Consider the following 20,736-nt stretch of genomic DNA (forward strand, 5'->3'; position numbering starts at 1 on the left):
CAGGCAGATAGTTTAATAAAACATTCAACTTCTTCGTTATTCATGTTTTTTGTTTTAATATTTCATTTAGTGACTCTGCTAGTATTTGTGAAAATGCTAATTTTAACTTATGGAAAGTTATTTTTTTAAAAGGAAATTTAAGCCATAACAATGAAAGGTTCCAAGAAAATGTTTCCTTTTAGTCACAAATCTGGTTTTTCTTAAAGACCTAATTGCCTGATAGCATTAAGTACCATTTTTGGTCATCTTTAATATAATCAAAAAGAAAGCACTGACTTTGGTGGTTTTTGTTTTGTGTTGTTTTGTTTTGTTTTAATGCTTCTAGGTTAGAAGACAGAAGAGGAAAACAAGGAAAGGTAAAAGTTAGATAAGCACAACACATGGCATCCTTAAGAAAGTAAACCACATTCAGGTTTCCACTTTAATGGGAACAGAAATGGACATAGTGAAACTTTTTATGAGCTCGCACATTGACTTAGTGAATATTCTTCACAGCTTAAGCAAATTTACAGTGCCCAGTGGTGTTTTTAAGTAGCTAAATAGTATATTTTCTAAGCCAAGTATAATATGCTGATATTTTGAAGGGGATATTATATATACACACAGAACTGTAAATATATATAAATACACACATACACATAGCATAAGCAGACAAACCTCTCATTTTTCCCAGTTAGTGCAGGAAAAGAGATGTATTCAAATACTACCACCTTCTGACGGTGAATAAACTGCAAATGTGAAAACCTAGAGGAATTAGGTAGGTAAATAACAAATCTTTCCTGCTCCTCAGGAGAAAAAAACCATCCTTTAAGGGCCATGTCACTGCTGATACATCTTTGCACCCTTATCAAGAAAGTATCCAAAATATTTTGGATGACTGTTTCCTTGTTTGTATATAATTATTAGTCAATTTTTAGTTATTAAAAATTAATTTACTCTGCTTTAGAAATAGAATGAGTAATAATTATATAGATTTACTCTTTTGTTTTGAAGTACTCTCATATATTACCTTCTTTGATGATTAAAGCAATATCCAGAACTAGGTAGGACAGATCCATAAATACCACCATTTCACAGGAAAGAAAGGTAGTGGAGAGGGTAAGACACTTAAAAATCCATGGTTAGGATTTTCACATTTCCTGGTCCATTCTTTATCAGTTCCTTAGCTAGTATTACTATAAAAATACTTACATTGGAATAGGGGTGGTAGGGAGGGAGAATGAATGTTCTAAAGGGGGGAAGCAAGCAAAAATGGCAATTCCAGAGTGAAAGGACATCAGTGATTATAACTGAAAGAGATGGGCAGTTTTTATTCTCCCATCCTTTCCCAAATACACTTGCTTTGTTAGGCTCCCTCTGAGCTTTTTCAAAGAGCTGAACAGTATGGCAACTTGCTCTTTTGCTATTTAGAATACAGAACCATTTCAACCCTTGTATTGTAGTGCTGCCAAAAATAACAGGTGTTGAATGGCCTTCCAAACAGTAAATCAACAGAGAACTTAATTTCTCTGACCTCAAAATTCCTTTTGAATGGTTTTGGTCTTAATAGAGCATTTTAATAAACGTTTTGAGTAATGCTTGCTAATAATTAAAACTCAAGAAATGGAACAGGTTACCCTAGAGGTATTACAAAAATCTTTTTATTACCTTAAAAATTTTATCACCTCCCCAAGTTTAAAGAAGTTGACAACATTGGGGCGCCTGGGTGGCTCAGTTGGTTAAGCGACTGCCTTCGGCTCAGGTCATGATCCTGGAGTCCCTGGATCGAGTCCCGCATCGGGCTCCCTGCTCGGCGGGGAGCCTGCTTCTCCCTCTGACCCTCCCCCCTCTCATGTGCTCTCTCTCTCTCATTCTCTCTGTCTCAAATAAATAAATAAAATCTTTAAAAAAAAAAAAAGTTGACAACATTAAGTTTTAAGAAAGAAAGTACTAGGGGCACCTGGGTGGCTCAGCTGGTTGAGCATCTGATTCTTGGTTTCAGCTGGGGTCATGATCTCAGGGTTCTGGGATCAGCCTGCATCAGGCTCTGACCTCAGCAGAGAGTCCGCTTGAAATTCTTCCTCTGCCCCTCCCCCTGCTTCTGTGTTCTCTCTAAAATAAATAAATCTTGGGGCGCCTGGGTGGCTCAGTCGTTAAGCGTCTGCCTTTGGCTCAAGTCATGATCCCAGGGTCCTGGGATCGTGCTCCGCAGGGAGCCTGCTTCTCCCTCTCCCACTCCCCCTGCTTGTGTTCCCTCTCTCGCTATATCTCTCTGTCAGATAAATAAAATTTTTTAAAAAAATCTTTTTTAAAAATTATGCTAACTGTAACTGTCCTTATTACTGCTTAACAATCACTATTCTTTCAGACCCAATCACACATACACTTTCCTCAGAAAGGGCCCTCACTTTACAAGGAGATTAAATTCTTTCTTCCCTGCAAATGGCTTTACTGCTATTTATCCCCATCAGTATTTTCCCTTTCTAGGCCAGATTTAGGTTCACAGAAAAACTAAATAGAAAATACAGTTTTCATATATCTCTTGCCTCCATCATTCTGTTTTTGAAACATTCCTTGGCCAATTCTAGGACCTTATTCTACTAGAGCTTCTGATACCTTGATTCAGTCTATAATTACAAAAACAGTTGTCCCTTAATGTTTCTGCTCAGTCATGCTATCAGGTTTTTACCTGCTAAACCTCAAAGTGATTATCACTAGCCCATTTAAAAGCAAGGTGTGCAGGCACAGTTACTGTAAAGGAAATCACTTACCATCTTCCAACTTTCCACATGTGCTTAATGAGAATATGCTTACAGTCAAGTTTAATGAAGAGTCATTTAGTAAAATACTTTGTTAAAATTTTTGGTATACTTCCCAGAAACAAAGTAGCTTTAATGAGTGGGTAACAAAGCCTTCTGCTAGTCAGGTGATTTCAAATTTTCGTTAACTGATTTCTCTGTGGAAAGGAGTTCTTAAAAACTTGAGAAAATGCTATAACAAAACCTCTTCCATATGCATCTTCATATGAACAAAGTATCTCAGATATGTTTAAAAAATGAGTAAAATTGGGGCTGAATCTCATTCTAGCAATACGTGACATTTATCCAGATACAAAAATTGCAGAGGGGAGGAACAGTGCCACCCATTTCATTCCGATACACTTCCAGCAACATTAATATTTATCAACACATTTAATACATTCCTACTATTTGTCAACTGAGTAGGGATAAAGACAATTCTCGATCTGGAAAAACAATGGACTGTTTCTGCCTTATGGTGTTTTAAGTTTCACTTTCAAATTATTATTTTTTTTTTTGCACATCAAATTGACAAGACTACTCAAGTCTTGACCATTTGACCATAAATATGTTAGAATAAAGTTCTGTGTAGGAAGTAGAATAAGAATACAATTACGAATTTAAGAAGAAAAAAAATTTTTCTATCAGTTTATATTTTTAAATAGATGTTGATGGGTATCAAACTGTTACTAGATTTCTTTCAGTGCCTTTCAAAGAGGGTTGTAACATTTTTATTTTTAAGATTTTACTTATTGGAGAGGGAGCGTGCAGGAGTGGGGGAAGGGGCAGAGGGAGAGAATATCCAAACAGACTCTCCAGTGAGCACAGAGCCTGATGCAGGGCTCAGCCTCCCAACCCATGAGATCGGGACCTGAGCCAAGCAGAGACTGGGACACTTAACTGCCTAAGCCACCCAGGCGCCCTGGGGTGTGACATTTTTAAATCCCAACGTTTATGATACTTGGCTACCATTTAAATTTATGAACGTTTTACGTTTTAAAAATGTGCAATGAAGTAATGCATTTTTGTACAGTTGTTTTTACAAGTATGCAGGCATACCATTTCTTCCCAGTTGTGAGATACAAGATCCAAATACGCATATTTTAGGTAAAGAGATTACACCTAAAAAAGTAGTAATATCTAGAAAAGTACTTTGTTCTAACATCCCAGTATAATGTTACACAACGGTCTTTCCGTAGACTTTCCAGGTATTCTAATTACTACTGTGGGTTCTGTTTAAAAAAAAAAAAGGCAGTAATACATAGCTATCTTTCCAAATGCCTCCTTGTCACAGTGCTATTCAAGACATTCTAATGCTTTCATACAACAGAATTATTCACACACACACACACACACACACACACACACACCAGCTAGAAAGCAGGCCGGCTCTAGCATCAGACGTGAGTTGGGCCCAGGCTCTACCACTGAATAACCTGGCCTGGGCCTTAGGTTCCCACCGCTGGCCGAACTTCGAGGAGTTTCAAAGTGCGAGGCCCAAAGGAGGGGAGGAGTGCGTAGCTTTGCCCAGTTCGTCGTCTGACTTAAGGGCGTGAGGCTCCTTCCCTTCAGGGTTGCACCGCAACGACACAAGTTAGTTCAACGAGCGCGACGTGGTGTCGCCGGCGGACGCAAACGAGTACCGCCCCGTCAAGCAAGCGGGGCCCGGAAGTTAAAGAGCAGGTTCCACTAGGAAGTTTTGGCCACAGTCGCTCTCCTGGAGGAGGGGCAATTTGGGAACAGCTGGCAAAGCTGGGGGCCTTTCTGGTTGCCGGGCATCCAGAGGGTGCGCCACGGATGCTGCTAAGCATCCTACGACGCGCAGGGCAGCCCCCTCCTCAGCCCCATCCGGCCCGACGGCAACAGTGCCGGGCGTGCGGTGCTGGGTTTCTGAGGGGAAGCCGGTCCCACGGCCCTCTCTAACCCCACCGTCCGCGGGGCATCGGCCGCTGCGCCCATCTCCCCGACCCGCGCTTGGTCTTCCACCTTACCTCAAACGCGTCCCCAGGCGCGCGCTCACAGCCGGCCACGGCTCCTCAGGCGCGGTTGCCGCGGGTAAGGTGCGCAGCTGCGCAGAGCCTGCTGGGAGCACGTGCCCTCAGCCGTCAGCCAGAGGCACCTCCCGCGCGCAAGCTTTGTTACGCCGGGCGGGCTCTGCATCACTTCCGCGACAACCCCCCGCGGGCCCCGCCCCCAGCGCGTCCGTAACCCAGGGCAACTGTCGCGCTCGCCTGCTGGCGGGGACTTAACTGTCCCGGGGACTTCCATCCCGTGGGGCCCACAGAAGGGTGTGAGCGGCCGCGGCCGCTTCCCCGCCTACGGGGCAGGGCCCCAGACCCCACTCCACAGGCGGCAGAGCGACAGGCCCTGCCCGGTTCTAAAGGAAGCTGCCCTCCGCGGCGGGGAGCCAAAAGCGAGAGGTAGTGTGGGCCGGGGCTGGAATAAGAGTGGGCGGACCCTAGGAGGAGCGGCGAGGAATGGGTGGGGCAGTGGGCGGAGCTGTTGAAAGGGCGGAGCCTTGTGAGGGAGGAGCCAAAGGAGGAAGGGGAGGGGCTCGTGGGCAAGTGGGGCCGTTTTGCTGGGGAGGACAGCTCTTGAAAGAAGGGTAGGGATGGGACGCCTGGGTGGCTCAGTCCGTTAAGCGGCTGCCTTCGGCCCAGGTCATGATCCCAGGGTCCTGGGATCGAGTCCCATGTCGGGCTCCTTGCTCAGTAGGGAACCTGCTTCTCCCTCTCTCTCCCTCTGCTTGTGCTCTGTCAAATAAATAAAATCTTTAAAAAAAAAAAAAAAAGAAAGGGGTAGGCATCTTTTGTAGCACGGCAGGAACTGCTGGATGAAGAGGAGGAAGAAGGATCTTGGAAGAAGGGAAGGAGCCTGGGGGAAGGGGAGGGGCTATTCTAGGAAAGGGAAGAGCCAGGTGTGAAAGGCTGAAGAGGAGGATGAAGGATCTTGGAAGAAGGGAAGGAGCCTGGGGGAAGGGGAGGGGCTATTCTAGGAAAGGGGAGAGCCAGGTGTGAAAGGCCAGGAACTGCTGGATGAAGAGGAGGAAGAAGGATCTTGGAAGAAGGGAAGGAGCCTGGGGGAAGGGGAGGGGCTATTCTAGGAAAGGGAAGAGCCAGGTGTGAAAGGCTGAAGAGGAGGATGAAGGATCTTGGAAGAAGGGAAGGAGCCTGGGGGAAGGGGAGGGGCTATTCTAGGAAAGGGGAGAGCCAGGTGTGAAAGGCCAGGAACTGCTGGATGAAGAGGAGGAAGAAGGATCTTGGAAGAAGGGAAGGAGCCTGGGGGAAGGGGAGGGGCTATTCTAGGAAAGGGAAGAGCCAGGTGTGAAAGGCCGGGGCTTTAGGAGCAACACGTGGAGGGTGTATCTTTGATGACTTGTGCTTTCATGTAGACTTGTAAGCTCTGTGACAGCTGAGAAGACACGCGTGGCTTTACTATTTTATTACCAGAGCTAGGCATCTAATAGGCACTTAGTGAGTGAATGGATGTGAGTGGAAAGAGTGGAAGGGTTGGAGATTGGGACTGCAGTAATAAAGGTATGATCCGGAGGGATGGTTGTATAAACCACGCCCTTAGGATTCCTTCTATGGGTCTTCAAAGCTGCTGTGCTCTGTGGGCACGTAATAAGCATAAGGCACAGATAATTAACTTGGAGAGATAAGATTTATACTCCTGAAAATGTGAACAAACTGTGCAAGTTGAGTGGCGCATGTGCTTAACTTTGAGGCGAAGATTCAACTCCCTGCCGAGTTGTGTTCCAAAATTGTAAATTAGATTGAAGTCTTCATATCATTTTCCTTTAGAAACTATATTACCAGTGATCAGCATGCCCAAGACAATCTTCAAGACTTATTTAACCACTTCATATGCCTGAAGCTTAGCTCTGTATTCAGAAACTTCGCTTCCACCATGGCTAACAGTGTTTCTATTCGTTGATTTCTTCACTCAACACACGTTGTTAAGGATCCACAGGACCATCCATTCAGAATTCCAATTGAGACTGCCAGAAGCCCATCTTTCCCAGGCTGAAATTCTGACATAGATTCAAGATTCCTTTAAACCTGAAATTTCCAGGAAGATGGGGGGAGAGTGTAGGGCATAGTGTAGGGCCAGGGAGGTGGCAGGGAGTTTTAAGGGATCATAGCTTGCTTTTGACTTAAATGTCCTGGGTTTTTTACCTCTCCTGGCCCATCAACATCCCCCCTCCCCCATTAATTACCTGGGAATGTGTCAACCAGGTGTAGGAGTCTAGAGTAAGGCATTTGGAATCTGACTTTTTATATAAGCAATGGCAATTAGGTGGCATGTATGTTACCACTCTTTAGTCTCTGGCAGACATCATTAATCAACCACAGAACTCTTCCCTGCAGTGGCCAAGTTTTAACATCCTTCTCAACACAACACTCTAGTTGTGTTGGGACTGTTTGGAACCGACAATTTGGAACCTATTCTTCATCCCTAATATAGACAGTAAATATTTAAAAAATTAATAGACATAGATGTAAATGTAAATTTCTATAACTCTTGGTAGGAGTCTTTTTTAAAAAAAATGAAGTTTACCTAAATCGGTGGAATCAAGAATCCTGTAGATGAGATTTATATGCATAGGCCAGACAATTGTATAGTGAGGTGAATTTGCAGCCAGTTGGTAATTAGTAAATGCCCCACTATAAGGCATATCCACATGGCATTGTCCTTTACCCTCTCCTCGCCAACATTTTATCAGTGACTTAGATGAAGTTACAGGAGGTATGCCCATCAAATGCAAGTCTTAAATTGGGAAGGCATGGCCAAACTGTGGGGTGTCAGAGTCAGATTTGCAAGTATCTAAGCAGGTTGGAATGATGGTCCAAAACCAACAAGAGGAAATTTTAGAAAGATCTGATCCATTCAGAGGTCTATATCTAGTGGGGAAAAGAGAGGAAAAAATTTTTAAAAGGAAATTAATGGCATGTATATGGAGTGAAGAAGACAGGGATTATTAACAATTCATGTGGAAAAAATGTAGAAGTTATAATTGACCTCCTGCTGAGTGTTAATCAAGATTGGGATATAGCTTTTTAAACATGTAGCTATCTTTGTCCAATTAATAGGTGTAGATTTCAGATCAAAGGGAATCAGATTTCAAAATAGACATCTCTAGCCAGACCACATTTGAAATATTACCCTCATTTCCAGGTACTATATTTTAAAGACACTGACAGGCAATTGTGCATTCTTAAGATGAGGACATTTGAGATTCTCTTCTGAAGAAATAATAGCCATCTTCAGTTATTTTCAGGATTATCATGTTGCTTTTGGGAGGAACACCAGGAACTGAGGAGCATAAGTTTCAGGGTTGCCGATGTCAGACTAATCTTTAGAGCCACCAGCGGAATGAAACAAGATGCTTGTAAAGTAATGAGCTCTCAGTTATATGATGATAAAGCTCCATGGAAGTCAAGAAGTAGAATAGCATGACCTATTGATTTACTTCAAATCTGTAAACTAGGCATAATTTTACTATCAGAAAATATGACTATTATATCCATAGAGATTTCTGCATTTCAACATAAAAGTTAGAATGCATACCATTTGTAAGAAATCACATATCCACTCTTTTAGTTGATCTTTGATTGTTTCTTGTATACTTCTATTTCTCATCTCTTACATGAGCCGGAAGACAAGAATGGGCAATACAACTTGAAGGCATGGTTATTGGAGAAAATTTTTAAATTAAGACTGTTCTTTCCACTAACTGAATTCTTTTTTTTTTTTTTTTTTTCTTGTTAGGAAGAGACCACCAACATTCTATTTTAGTAGTGGAGCATCTTGATCCAGCTTGAACACCAGTGTTCCAGAGAAGCACCTAGCAATCTGGTATGCAGTAATCTGGCCATTTGACTAAGAATACTATGTTTACTGACTTCAGAGATGATTCTTACTTTTTGGTCATAAGGAGTCAATATTTTTCCCACGATCTTCCATTAAATGAATTAAGTACTGGGCGCCTGGGTGACTCAGTTGGTTAAGCGACTGCCTTCGACTCAGGTCATGATCCTGGAGTCCCGGGATCGAGTCCCGCATCGGGCTCCCTGCTCAGCGGGGGGTCTGCTTCTCCCTCTAACCCTCTTCCCTCTCGTGCTCTCTGTCTCTCATTCTCTCTCTCTCAAATAAATAAATAAAATCTTTAAAAAAAATGAATTAAGTACTTATAAAATGCAGTATTTATAACAAATATGTAAAGTGCTCATAACAATGCCTGGTGCATAGTAAGGGCTATTATGCAGCTCTTACTTTTATTATTTAATATTATCATTACCTGGGTTTCTTTTGGCACTTTGGAATATAATGTGACTAGAACTTCTCGTACCCTCACTGGGTCCAACTTCTATTGACTCCAAAATAGGGGTTTCCCCAATACTGCATCTTTGGCCTCCACTGTTTGTCTGTCTCGATATAGAGATAATATTGTCTTCCTCTCAGGTTTCACATATTCTCATGACATGTGAGAAATAGTTGAAGTTGCTGGAGATGGTTAACCTGACAGAGAGAAGAGTACGTGGGACCTTTTCATCCTTTTCATAGGGCCACTGGGGAGCTGAGGCAACGGGCCATCTTTGGATCAATGATTCTTCAATCCTTTGCAGTGACAGTGTTTATAAATAGAATAGCACTGCTGGTTTTTAGCCACTCTTCATATCGTTTTTTTCCTTTCAGATTTCATTCATGTCCTCTGATGTCATATTGGAAAAGATTAGGATGTCCAAAGATATTTGACCTTCCATAGGTAAATGGAATTTTATTAGCATCAAAATGCTACTTTAAGCCTATGTGAAAAAGCCAAAATGGTAATTAAACAGATATTGTTATAAAAAGTTATCGATCTCTACCTCAACAGAAAATTTAACACATGGCTTTCTGGCAGGGATCAGGTTAGGGTGAGAGAAAGCAAAGTGTGCGGTCCCCAGTGGGCTCTGTGTCATTACAAGCAAGGAATCCTCAAGAAGGCACTGGCTGTTCATCAGCATGCAGCTGGACCACTGGAGGCCACTGCCTAAGTCCAGGGATTCATCTCTGCAGCTTGTGGGGTGCCCAGGAGGAGCCTCTGTCTGTAGGAAGGTACTATAATCATGCCCATCTTAGAGATGAGCAAACGGACCCAGAAAAGTAACTTGCCCAAGGTCGTATAGGTACTAATAGGACTGGAACCCTGGCTGTTTGGCAATCAAGTCTGTGCTCCTGACCAGGATGATAACTTCCCATGGGTGATTCAGTCGGTTAAGCATCTGACTCTTGATTTCAGCTCAGGTCTTGATCTCAGGGTCGTGAGTTCACGCCCTGCGTTAGGCTCCATGCTGGGTGTGGAGTCTACTCAAAACAAAAACAAAAACAAAAAACAAACACAAAAGGATGACAACTTTCCTAACTCTGTGACTGATTATAAATGCCAGGTTCCATTTCTCAACCTGGAAAAACATGAGTTAAGGACAGATGGTATCACCCTCGTCATCACTGCCGCTGATCCCACACCTGGCACTAGTGTGCTGGGGACGCTTTGATACAGGACCACAGACTGGGTGGCTTAAACAACAGAACTGTACCGCTTCACAGTTCTGGAAGCTGGAAGTCTGAAATCAAGGTATCGGCAATGCTGGTTTCTTCCAAGGGCCGTGAGGGAAGGATCTGCTCTAGGCCCCTCTCTGTGGCTTGCAGTCTTCTCCCTGGGCCTCTTCACGTGGCCTCCCTCTCTGTGTGTCTGTGTCCATTTTCATGAGGACTCAGTCATCCAGGGTGGATTAGGATGAGCGGACCGACCTAGCCTAGAACACATGCTCCCCAGCCTCGACCGGTATCCAGAGTTGCCAGGAAGGAAAAGGAGGGAAAGTGGCCAGGTAACACACGCCCACCACACTTCCCATGGTGTTAGCACAGTAGCATCTGGACTTTTTTGGAATGGACAGCAGGGGTGCTTAAACCTACATTCCTTGCCGCACTCTACCCCATGATGAGGGATAGAGCCTCTGCTAACATCCTCCTATCCTCTTTTCTTCAATCCCAAATTTGCTCTTTAATTAAATCCATTAGTCTTTCCGATTAGCCGTATCTTTTATTACATCAATATCCGGCAATGGATGGTTTTGTAATGTTTCTTCCAGTCTGTTCTGGAATGTGTCTTGATGTTATTTTGCCTGAGTTATTGATTCAGTTTTTAAGAAATGAGTATTACAAACTAAGTGCAGCCCGCATTTCATGCTACAGGAAGAAGATGTTAAAAACCTTCAGCCACAATCACAGTAATGGATCTCTGTCAGAAAAATGAGACTGAGTTAGAAAATAGTGAAAATAAGGAAATTCAAAGCCCAGAAGAAACAGAATTAACCTATACTTGCCCAGATGAAAGAAGTGAAAAGAATCATGTTTGTTGTCTTCTCAATATCAGTGACATTACGCTTGAACAAGATAAAAGGGCCAGCGAATTTGTCATCGGAACTGGATGGGAAGAAGCTGTGAGTATCTCCTTGACTGAGGTGCCTCATGTGTCTGTGTTTTGATGTGAGCCTTTCCTTTTACTTTTGCCAAAAATAGTTATTACTAAAAATGTATAAGCAATGAAATACAGAAAACTTAGGAACAGAGGTAAAATATAATGGTAAGAGCAGTACCTTTCATTGGGTATTTTTGGCCAGTTAGCGTTGGCAAGCACAGGACTAAATGCTTCACATACATCAATTCATTCAACCTCTCAACAGCCCTATGAGGCAGGTATTATGAACAGCCTCAGTTTTCAGACAAGGAAAACGAGGCACCCAAAATGTGAAAGAGTGTGCCAAACATCACCCAGCCGGGGGCCAAGGCAGGGCTTGAATCCAGCTCTGCCTGGACTCCAGAACCCAAGCTCCTTAACTGCTGTGCTAAGCTCCCCAAGAGACCTGGGATTTCTGTCCTAGTGGTTCCACTCAGAACCCCAGGGGGTTATTCTTAAACGATTCTTGGAATCGATAATGGAATCCTAAATTTAGAACTGTAAGGAAATTTGGTCTAATGCAGTGATTCTTAGGTGATGCTTGGCAATGTCATGCAACTGGGGGTGAGGGGAAGGGGGTGTTACTGGCATCTACTGGATGGAGGCCAGAGGTGCTGCTCCACATCCTACAGTGCCCAGGATGGCCCCCACCACAAAGAATGACCCAGCCCGGTCTTAGTTCGGGGCTGCTATAACAGAATACCATAGACTGGGGGCATACGCAACAGACATTTATTTCTCACAGTCTGGAGGTTGGATATCCGAGATCAGGGTGCCAGCATGGTTGGTTTCTGGTGGGGGAACCTCCTCCTGTTTTGTGCTCACAAGGCCCTCCTTCGTGGTGCAAGTAGATCTCTCATATCCTCTTATAAGGGCACTAATACCATTTTGAGGGCCCCACCTTCTTGACTTCATTAACCCTAATAACCTCCAAAGGCCCCACCTCTAAATACTATCACTTTGGGGATGCGGGCTTCAACAGAGGAATTTGGGGGAACACAGTCATGCAATCCATAACATGCCCTAAATTTCAGTAGTGTTGAGGTTGAGGAATCCTGATCTAATTGGTTTATTTTATAAATATGGAAACTGAGGCCAAGACGTGGCAGAGCCACTCCCCCAAGTCCACTTGACAGTTGAAGAAGGAGTCGTGTCTTCAGGACCCTCCTCTTGTACTCTCTCTGTGGCACCACCCCACCCCCAGCTGGTGCACAGGCTCATGCCCACTAAGGCAGGGTTACAGACAGTTCTGTTTGAGGATTGGAAACTTTCCAATTTAGAAGGTTCAGTTTACTATTGAAAGTCATGACTTTGAAATGTGTCTGTCCAAGGGCTGTTGGAAAAGATTTTCTATTAATTGGAAGAAATGCCACATGTGCCCCATGCTGAGAGTATGTTTGCCTCTCACAGTCTGTCGAGGATGATCGTGCCACACCACCTCCTCCTTCCTGCTGCCCATTGCTCTTCACTCCCTGCGCACCAGCCCTCCCTGGCTTCTCAGGCGGCCTTGTCCCAGGAGGGGTGTCAGAGGCCTGTCCCACCAAAGCCAGCTTCCGGCCCTGGCTTGTGTCCCTTTGATACTTCCTGTATGGGTGCCAGGGACCCGTGGGCCAGCATTTAAATGAGGACAGAGAACACTTTGCTGGCAGCAATTAGTGAGAGTTGCCTATGTTTGCAGAGCCAAGGGACCTCTCAGGATGGGGTGCCTCAGGGCTGTACATTTTTGACCCAGACCAACCCAACCAACATTTAGCTTACCTGTGACAGCCCACCTGTGAGAATCCAAAGACCCAGGTGTCATTGACCCCCATCTCTGGACTTGGATGCCCTGCCAGGCCACCGGAACACCCTATCCTCTATAGATCCTCTATAGCAGCTTCAACCCAAGGCTCACCTGGGGTGTTTTTAAAACCACCCGCCCAGGTCCATCTTGTGAGTATTGGCTTAGTAGGTTGCTGTGGGGCTCAGGAATCTGGATTTTTAGGCAGCCGCTCAGATGACTCTTAGGGTCAAGCAAGTAGAGAACATTTGCTGATTCATCAGATGCACCTGTTTAATAGATTAAATAGAACATCTGTAAACATCTGTAGAAAGATTAAAGTCCCAGAATTTAGGTTTCCCTCAATAAGTATCCAGCTGAGTAAAAGTTGGCATGCTACATAAGCCTAGCCAGGAGACAAATCCCCCTTGTCTGGCTGGAGGAGGATGGTGGGGAGGGTGCAGGAGGGGTGTATGGGGGTGTGGGACTTGTCTCATTCCAGCTGAAACCACCTTCGATAGAGAGACCAGTTAGCCTGAGGATCTGTTAGCTAATGTGCTGGGACCCTTCTCTGCAAAAGCTGGAAAGTCACCTGGGAAGTCAGGGTTGAGAGCAGTGAGGTCTGAAGCAAGCAATATGGTCCTCTTGAAGACCCAGTGCCAACTCAGCAGCACATGACGGGCAGGGTTCCAGAACAGAAGCCAGAAGAGTAGGCTGGGAGAGTTGTCCTTAGGCTGTCTCAAGAGTGCAGCTCAGGGCAGCGACCTTACAGCCCTCATATATAATTGCCATCTAAGAATTGGGACTTAACTATGCAAAAGAAAATGGGGTTTTTTGGTTGGAATATATTTGAGGTATCAGCACGGCTCTGGTAAGGGCTAGGACTTCGGAATAAGAAAGGTCAGGTTCAAATTCACCACTTACAGGCAGTTAACCTCGGGGAGGGCTCCTGTCCCATCGCTCCAAATTCCTCATCTGTAAATTCTGGCCAGAGGGCTGTACGAGGAGGACAGGAACGCCTGATTCAGTGTCAGGCACTTACTAGACTTTTTGAAAAAGTGATGCTTCGGGGCGCCTGGGTGGCTCAGTTGGTTAAGCCTCTGCCTTCAGCTCAGGTCATGATCCCAGGGTCCTGGGATCGAGCCCCAAGGCAGGCTCCCTGCTCAATCAGGAGTCTGCTTCTCCCTCTCTCTCTGCCCCTCTCCCCGCTCCTGTGCGCTCGCTTTCTCTCTCTCTCAAAAAAGATAAATAAAATCTTTTTAAAAATTGTGCTCCTCTGGAGCACTTGGGACTTTGTCTTTGGAAAGTAGGCTTTCTTGCCAATTCCAGGAGAAAATGTAAGGAAATGTAAGGAAATCTTGTCACCCAGAGACTTGACAAGGATGTGTGACCTTCCCAGACAGGACACAGTGAGATGCAAGTTAAAAAATAAGACAGCCTGGGCACCTGGGTGGCTCAGATGGTTAAGCGTCTGCCTTCGGCTCAGGTCATGATCCCAGGGTCCTGGGATCGAGCCCCGCATCGGGCTCCCTGCTCAGTGGGGAGCCTGCTTCTCCCTCTCCCTCTATCTACTGTTCTGCCTACTTGAGCTCTCTCCGTCAAATAAATAAATAAAACTTAAAAAAAAAAAAAGAAAGAAAAAGTGATTCTTCACACCGGAATTTGGGGAGCTGAGCACATGGAGTGAGAGGGTGCAGAGGTCAGGAGGGAACGATGATAAAGGGATGTTTTTGTGCAAGATGACCAAGGCTGGCTCCTCACAGCCTCTCCTTGTCCCCTGCGTGGGAATGCACAGACCTTCTGAATGTGGCAGAACTTGCCATTGGCTGTGATAACGTTTGGAACTGCAGTTTCCACCTCTGTATACTGGGCATCAGAATACCTGAATTATAGTGCTGTGGCGTGGGTTAAATGAACCAATGCCAATGCCAATGGATCCTTAGCTCAGTGCCTGGAACTTAGTAAAAGCATGGAAACTATGTTTGCTTTTTTTTTTTTTTTTTTACACATAAGTTTGCCAGATTTAGCAAATGAAGATACAGGATGCCCGGTTAAATTTGAATTTTGGTAAACAGTACCTAATATGGTTAGTGTTAAGTATGTCTCAGATGTGGTCCTGATTTTTATCTGGCAACTCTCTTTAACGGTGACATTTGTGGCAAGCTCAGCCAGGGGACTCTGGGCATGGACGGATTATGGGGGTTGGGGGCGGGTGGTGCAGGGGTGCTGGGGAGTGTACCCTGACTCCGGGACCTGCCTCTGCTCATCGTCTCTCCCTCCCGCCCTTCCACACGGCAGTCTCCTGGGGTTTGGTTAACAGAGCCTGGTGGTCTGAGAGAGCCTGGTAGGGAGACAAGTACAAACAGTTCTGATTTTATTTTAAGAGTCCTGACTTTATTTTGATGTTTATCTGAAAACATATAGAGTCAGCACATCAAGATGGCCATGTACAGATATTTTTGCTTAGTCTTTTAGTATTAAATCCAGTTGCTAGTATTTCAGATTAACAAATACTGTTACAAATGTTATTACTTAGTATGAGGCTAAAATAGTGTTAAGATTAAAAAAAAAAAGGTGAGTCAATTTTAAGAAATATATCAGTTCAGATAGGATGGCCAAAATGGGGGTGTGGCCACAGCTGGCCAGCTAGAGTTTGAGCAGCTCTGCCGGGAGTAACATGCTGCTTTATTTGCAGGTCCAAGGCTGGGGAAGGACTTCTCCAACTGCCTGCATCTGGCCCAGGAAGAAGCTTAAAAAGGCGAGGGTGGGAGAAAGTACCAGCAGCTGCTTACTCTGTGGCAGTCTCTCCCAAAGGAGCGCTGAGGCCAGGCCTCAGGCCCAGGCGGAGAAGTTGGGGTCGGGGGCTCCGGCTGAGGTGGGTCCGGAGAAGGATCAAGGCAGCCCCTCCCAGACTCAGGGGACCCCTCCGGGCCCCACCGCTGCCTCCAGGGAGATTAGCAAGATCTGCTTTCCCCCCTATGGTCAGGGAGAGAAAAAAAGTCTGCAAATAAAGGAGTTTATTTGGTGCAAGGAAGACTGGGCCACCCCTGAGGCTCTTAAGGGCAAGGACCCCAGAAGCCCCAGCAGAGGTCCCTCCATCTCAGACTCCTTGACTTCCAGGGCCCTTTTAGTTCTACCTCCCCTGAGGGCTTCACCCCCAAACGGCTTGGATGTTCTGGGTAAGAAGAGTAAGAACTTCTTCTTGCAGCCGGAAGAGAAGGTGCTGAGTGTGGAAAAGGATGAGTGTGTGGCTTGTGCATATGGATTGAAAACAGTTGACGGGAAAGGTGAAAAGAGACCCATTGAGCTGGCCAAGCACCCCAAGGGCAATGACACACTGCCTTTCCCTCCCCGGGTGGCCCCGACATCCCTGCTGGCCGATCCGGAGCGGTGCTGCCTACACTGGTCGCTCCTGCCTGAGAAAAACCCGATGTGCCCTCCCAACCCCAGCAATGTGCGCTGTCTCGCCACCGTGCAGCTTTTGCAGAAACACGGAGTGCAAAACTACAAAGCCAAATTCAAAGCCAGGGAGCCAAGACCTCCCGTCAACACCCAAAAGCGCATTCTCACGGAGGCCAAGCAGGAACACAGGCCCCAAAATTTGGAGACCAAAGTGTTCCCGAGAACTCTCTTGCCATCCCTCACCGTGAGCAGAGTTGTTATTCCTGTCTCCACTCACAGACTGCTCTGAGTTGCTATAATAGAATTCCCTGGGAATAAGCACTGTTTGAATTCATTCATCCTCTCCCTGTCTCTCTCTCCCACCCCATCCCAGCCTTTCTTCCTTTCTTCTCTTCTGCCATACTCTTCCCGCCCACCCGCCCTTCCCTTATCCTTTTTTGCAGTAGAACCAGAGGAAATTGAACCTCATGGTAGGGGTTTTGATTTAGTCTCAAAACCCCCATATTTATGTGTCACCTGCTTCTGTTGCTCAGCCATTTACAAAATGCAAACGGGTAATGCCAGTCTCAGCCTCTGCCTGCCTTATCTCTCTACTCCCCTTAGAAGCCAAGTGGATGGTGGGGACTCTGAAGGGCCGCCCTCAGTGATGCCCACGGCAGCCCCGAGCCAACTGGCAGGGGCTCTTGCTGCCCCACCCCCATGCCTTAACCTGAGTGTAAGGGCTTGTTTAGACCAAATTGTTTCCTGATCTTTTGAACCAGGCAAGTATCTATCTGTTGATTTATTTTCTCTTGCAACAAAGATCTGGAACATTGCTTTAATAGGTAACTCCAGCCTGTGTCCAAATAAATATCCTTGTGTCCAAGGTGTCATATCCTTATATCCATGGATATATCATATCCACTCCATTCTGCGTATCCCAGGGTTTTCATATACTTATGTTATAGCCTCGTGCTAGTCTCCATGTCTGCAAAAGTTTTAGCCACAGATCTATAAAGCCCATCTTGGGAAGCAGGTTAAGAATAATTATTTGAAAAAAAATGTCACTGTGATTATAATTATCACCCCACATGCTTCCTCCAGGCTTACCTTGCATCTAATATTTGGGAACTCACAACCCCAGACAGACTCTTACAGAATAGGGATGTTACTTTCTCCCTTCTGTCCGCCTTCTTCCCTCATTTTACCCCAATGTGTATTTCCTGAAGTTGTATATAAATTAAACATTTGTAAATGAGTTATATTTTAAGTGCCTAGTGACAATGCTATGTAGAGAAATGCTCTGAAAAACCATTTTGTAATATGAATAACCATTTAGCTGCTCTGTAATTACATAGTTTGCATTTGCTTAAGGTAGGTTGTACTTGAACTCTGGACTTTCTGTCCCCTAAATGATGGGTAGACAGATTATATGACTGTATTTGTAAACATCTGCTTTTCACAACTGGTCTTTGTAATGTCTTTTCTCTTCGTTTAGGTTTTTTATTGTTTTGTGATTTCTATTTACAAAACACCAGAAATGCAGAAATGGTTATAGTACAAGTGTCATTAAAAGGTGTATTTTGCCTACTGAGGTTGGACACTTTTTTATAGTCTAGAAACAATTTAGGTTCTGCCCACCTCTTCTCTGAATGAACAAACCATCTGGATTTTGCCCCCAAGAAACTCTAATTTCCCAGTGTCTGGAGCATGAGGTGTTGGATCTTGTGCTCTGTGAGGACTCTCCAGCTCTAGCCTGCCCACCTAAGTCAGTGGTTCTTCAAGCCCCCTCTAATAAACAGCAAGATCATGACTAAGCTCAGTATGTAAAACAGGCAAGAGTGCTGATTAGGAGGGAAGCGCATCTACCAGCATGAGCCAGGGATAGAGCTCACCAACTCAGCCCAGGGGTGCTTACATTTTGAGATCTTGAGGCAGTCTGAAAACACTAAGTTAAAACAAAAAAAATTTTTTTTAAGATTTTATTTATTTATTCATAAGAGACAGAGAGAGAGAGAGAGAGAGGGAGAGAGGCAGGCTCCCCACTGAGCAGGGAGCCCGATGCGGGACTCGATCCCAGGACCCTGGGATCATGACCTGAGCCAAAGGCAGAGGCTTAACCGAGCCACCCAGGCACCCAAAACAAAAATTTTTTTTAAAGATTTTATTTATTTATTTGACAGAGAGAGAGAGAGAGAGAGAAATAGCACAAACAGGGTGAGTGAGGCAGAGGGAGAGGGTGAGGGAGAGGGAGAAGCAGACTCCTTGCTGAGCAAGGAGCCCTATGTGGGGCTTTATCTCAGGACCCTGGGATCATGTCCTGAGCCAAAGGCAGACAGTTAACCGACTGAGCCACCTAGGCGTCCCCAGAATATTTCTTTCTTAAGAAAAACTCTTTTGTTGAGTAAGGGTTATAAATTCTATAGATTTTGGGGCAAACATAATGATTTAGAATTAAGAGGAGGGCTGGTCTGAACAAAGGAAGGGCCCAAATTTAAAGATGTGTAGTATTCTTCTTTTTGAGCAAATAATTAGTTTGGCCAGCAAAATATTGACTAAGAGATTCCTCTATGAATAAATATGAGTGTTTTGCATTTGGCATCTCTTTAGGTAATTTTTCAATTAACCTGATTAAGCCCTTCTGGGATCTTATTTGCATTAGCCTGGGTTTAGCTTGTTTTCTGTGGATAAAATCACTCCAGGTTTTGCCTGTTTCCATTCAGATTAAATCAGGATGTCCAGACTGGTCTTTGATGTCCAAGTCTAGATAAAGGAAAAATGTCTAATAGAATGCAGTCCCCATTAGGGTTCTAGGTCACCAACAAAACTTTCAGGGGAAATCATGCCACTTAAGGGTGTTAAGCATGTTCTAATGATGGCAACAGCCCTCTTCCTATCTCAGGGTAATGGTCTTAGTTGGGTTTTGGATCCTCTAGTCCTCTCTAAACCAAGCATGGAGGGCTGTGTTTCACCTGAACCTCATGCTATTAGTTTTGGATGTCTCATTAATCAAACTTTCCAAACTCCTATTTTTCTCAAAACTTTAAAAATCACCACGTGGAACTGTGGCAGCACCTGTCACAGGGCTCCTGCAGGGCCCGAGGTCACCTGGGTGAGGCCGGGTTGAGGCCTGGGGATGCTGCTGAGGGTCTGGGTGAGGCAAGGGAGGGCCTGGAGGGGCAGGGAACCTGGACAGACAGAATCTTTTCTGACAGAGATGAAGGGGTGGCACTTTTGAAGGGCAAGGGGAAGACTTTAATTCAGAATAAGGCCAGGCTACACTTGGACAAGTACATAGGATTTTGGTTACTCAGGGAGACTTTCCCTAATTTTTAGCATTAATCTTTTTATTCTGGACATGGCCCCCTTTTGTGAAATTTACCTGTACCTCAAGGACCATGCTATAAAATGATTGGAACCCAGAATCAAATTGCCTTTCACTCTCCCTTCCTCCACACTTATGAGCTTCAGGACCCAGAGAGACCACAGAATCCTAGCCCATCTCTCTGGGTATCCCCAGCTGGCCAAGGCCAAGCTGCACGACTGGAGGCCTCATATCTGGGGCTTTTTGGGGTGTCTGGGTTTGGGTTCAGTGCAACTTTGGTGCTGCACTTTAGGGGCTACTGAAGATCAAGGTGGGAAATAAACAGAGGGGCTCCTGTGGCTATGACCAAGGGCATATCAGGGCAGTCGCTGGTACCCCAGGGAGTACTCTACCATTGTCTGCCACGCTCACTGGGATGCTGGTGCCAGGAGACTCAGTGCCGTTCTTTTGGTGTCCAGACTAAGCTCTGCCCCAAGCTCTACTACCAGCCACACAATACGGTAATTCCTTTGAATTTACAAGGCACTGTTCTAAGAGTTCTAAGCCCCTTCTGGGTATTATTCTCTTTATCCTGAGCAAATGCATGAGTGTCAAGGATCATTTTCTCCTTCCTTTGTCCCAGGCCTGGATAATTCTTTGTAGGGACTGTTTTGTACAGACTAGGATATTTAGCCAGCATCTCTGGCCTCTATCCACTCGATGCCAATAGTATCCCTCAGTTGTGAGAATCGAGAATGCCTCCAGACATTACCAAGTGCCACAAGGGCAAAATCAGCCCAGTGGAGAACCAATGCTTTAGGGAATCCAATGCCTGTGTTTGCAGCTTCTCTGACAGTTTTCCTTACAAAGCACAAGCCTTGGCACAGGGACAAAGGAAAAGTGGGCGATGTCTGGCTTGCCGCATCCTGCAAAGCACAGGTGTTCTGGATCTAAAGCCCCCTGGTGCTCTCAGTTTTGTCTTGGTCCTTCAAGGTCTTCTGGTGGTACC

At 45.1% G+C, this 20,736-nt stretch overlaps 1 protein-coding gene across 2 annotated transcripts; it reads left to right on the forward strand.

Annotated features, from left to right (window-relative positions):
• Positions 1-190: 190 nt before the first annotated feature.
• Positions 191-18,236, forward strand: CUNH16orf46 (chromosome unknown C16orf46 homolog). 2 transcript variants are annotated; one of them, XM_064581735.1, is made up of 5 exons: positions 191-356; positions 8,550-8,636; positions 9,477-9,546; positions 11,019-11,266; positions 15,738-18,236. In XM_064581735.1, exons 4-5 carry the CDS (start codon positions 11,057-11,059, stop codon positions 16,731-16,733), a joined length of 1,206 nt encoding a protein of 401 aa, XP_064437805.1. In that variant the 5' UTR covers positions 191-356; positions 8,550-8,636; positions 9,477-9,546; positions 11,019-11,056; the 3' UTR covers positions 16,734-18,236. The 2 variants fall into 2 exon arrangements, with proteins under 2 accessions (XP_064437805.1, XP_064437806.1); XM_064581736.1 differs by lacking the exon at positions 9,477-9,546.
• The last annotated feature ends 2,500 nt before the right edge of the window (positions 18,237-20,736 follow it).

Source organism: Mirounga angustirostris, unplaced genomic scaffold (assembly GCF_029215605.1).
Source record: "Mirounga angustirostris isolate CCGP_5_RB_7025 unplaced genomic scaffold, mMirAng1.0.hap1 SCAF_16, whole genome shotgun sequence".
NCBI classification, from domain to species: domain Eukaryota; kingdom Metazoa; phylum Chordata; class Mammalia; order Carnivora; family Phocidae; genus Mirounga; species Mirounga angustirostris.

Excerpts from the sequence above, each read along its gene's own strand:
- CUNH16orf46 (XM_064581735.1), top strand. The coding sequence starts at position 11,057 with ATGGATCTCTGTCAGAAAAATGAGACTGAGTTAGAAAATAGTGAAAAT. Across the intron at positions 11,267-15,737 it reads GAACTGGATGGGAAGAAGCT|GTCCAAGGCTGGGGAAGGAC; the intron begins GTGAGTATCTCC and ends CTTTATTTGCAG.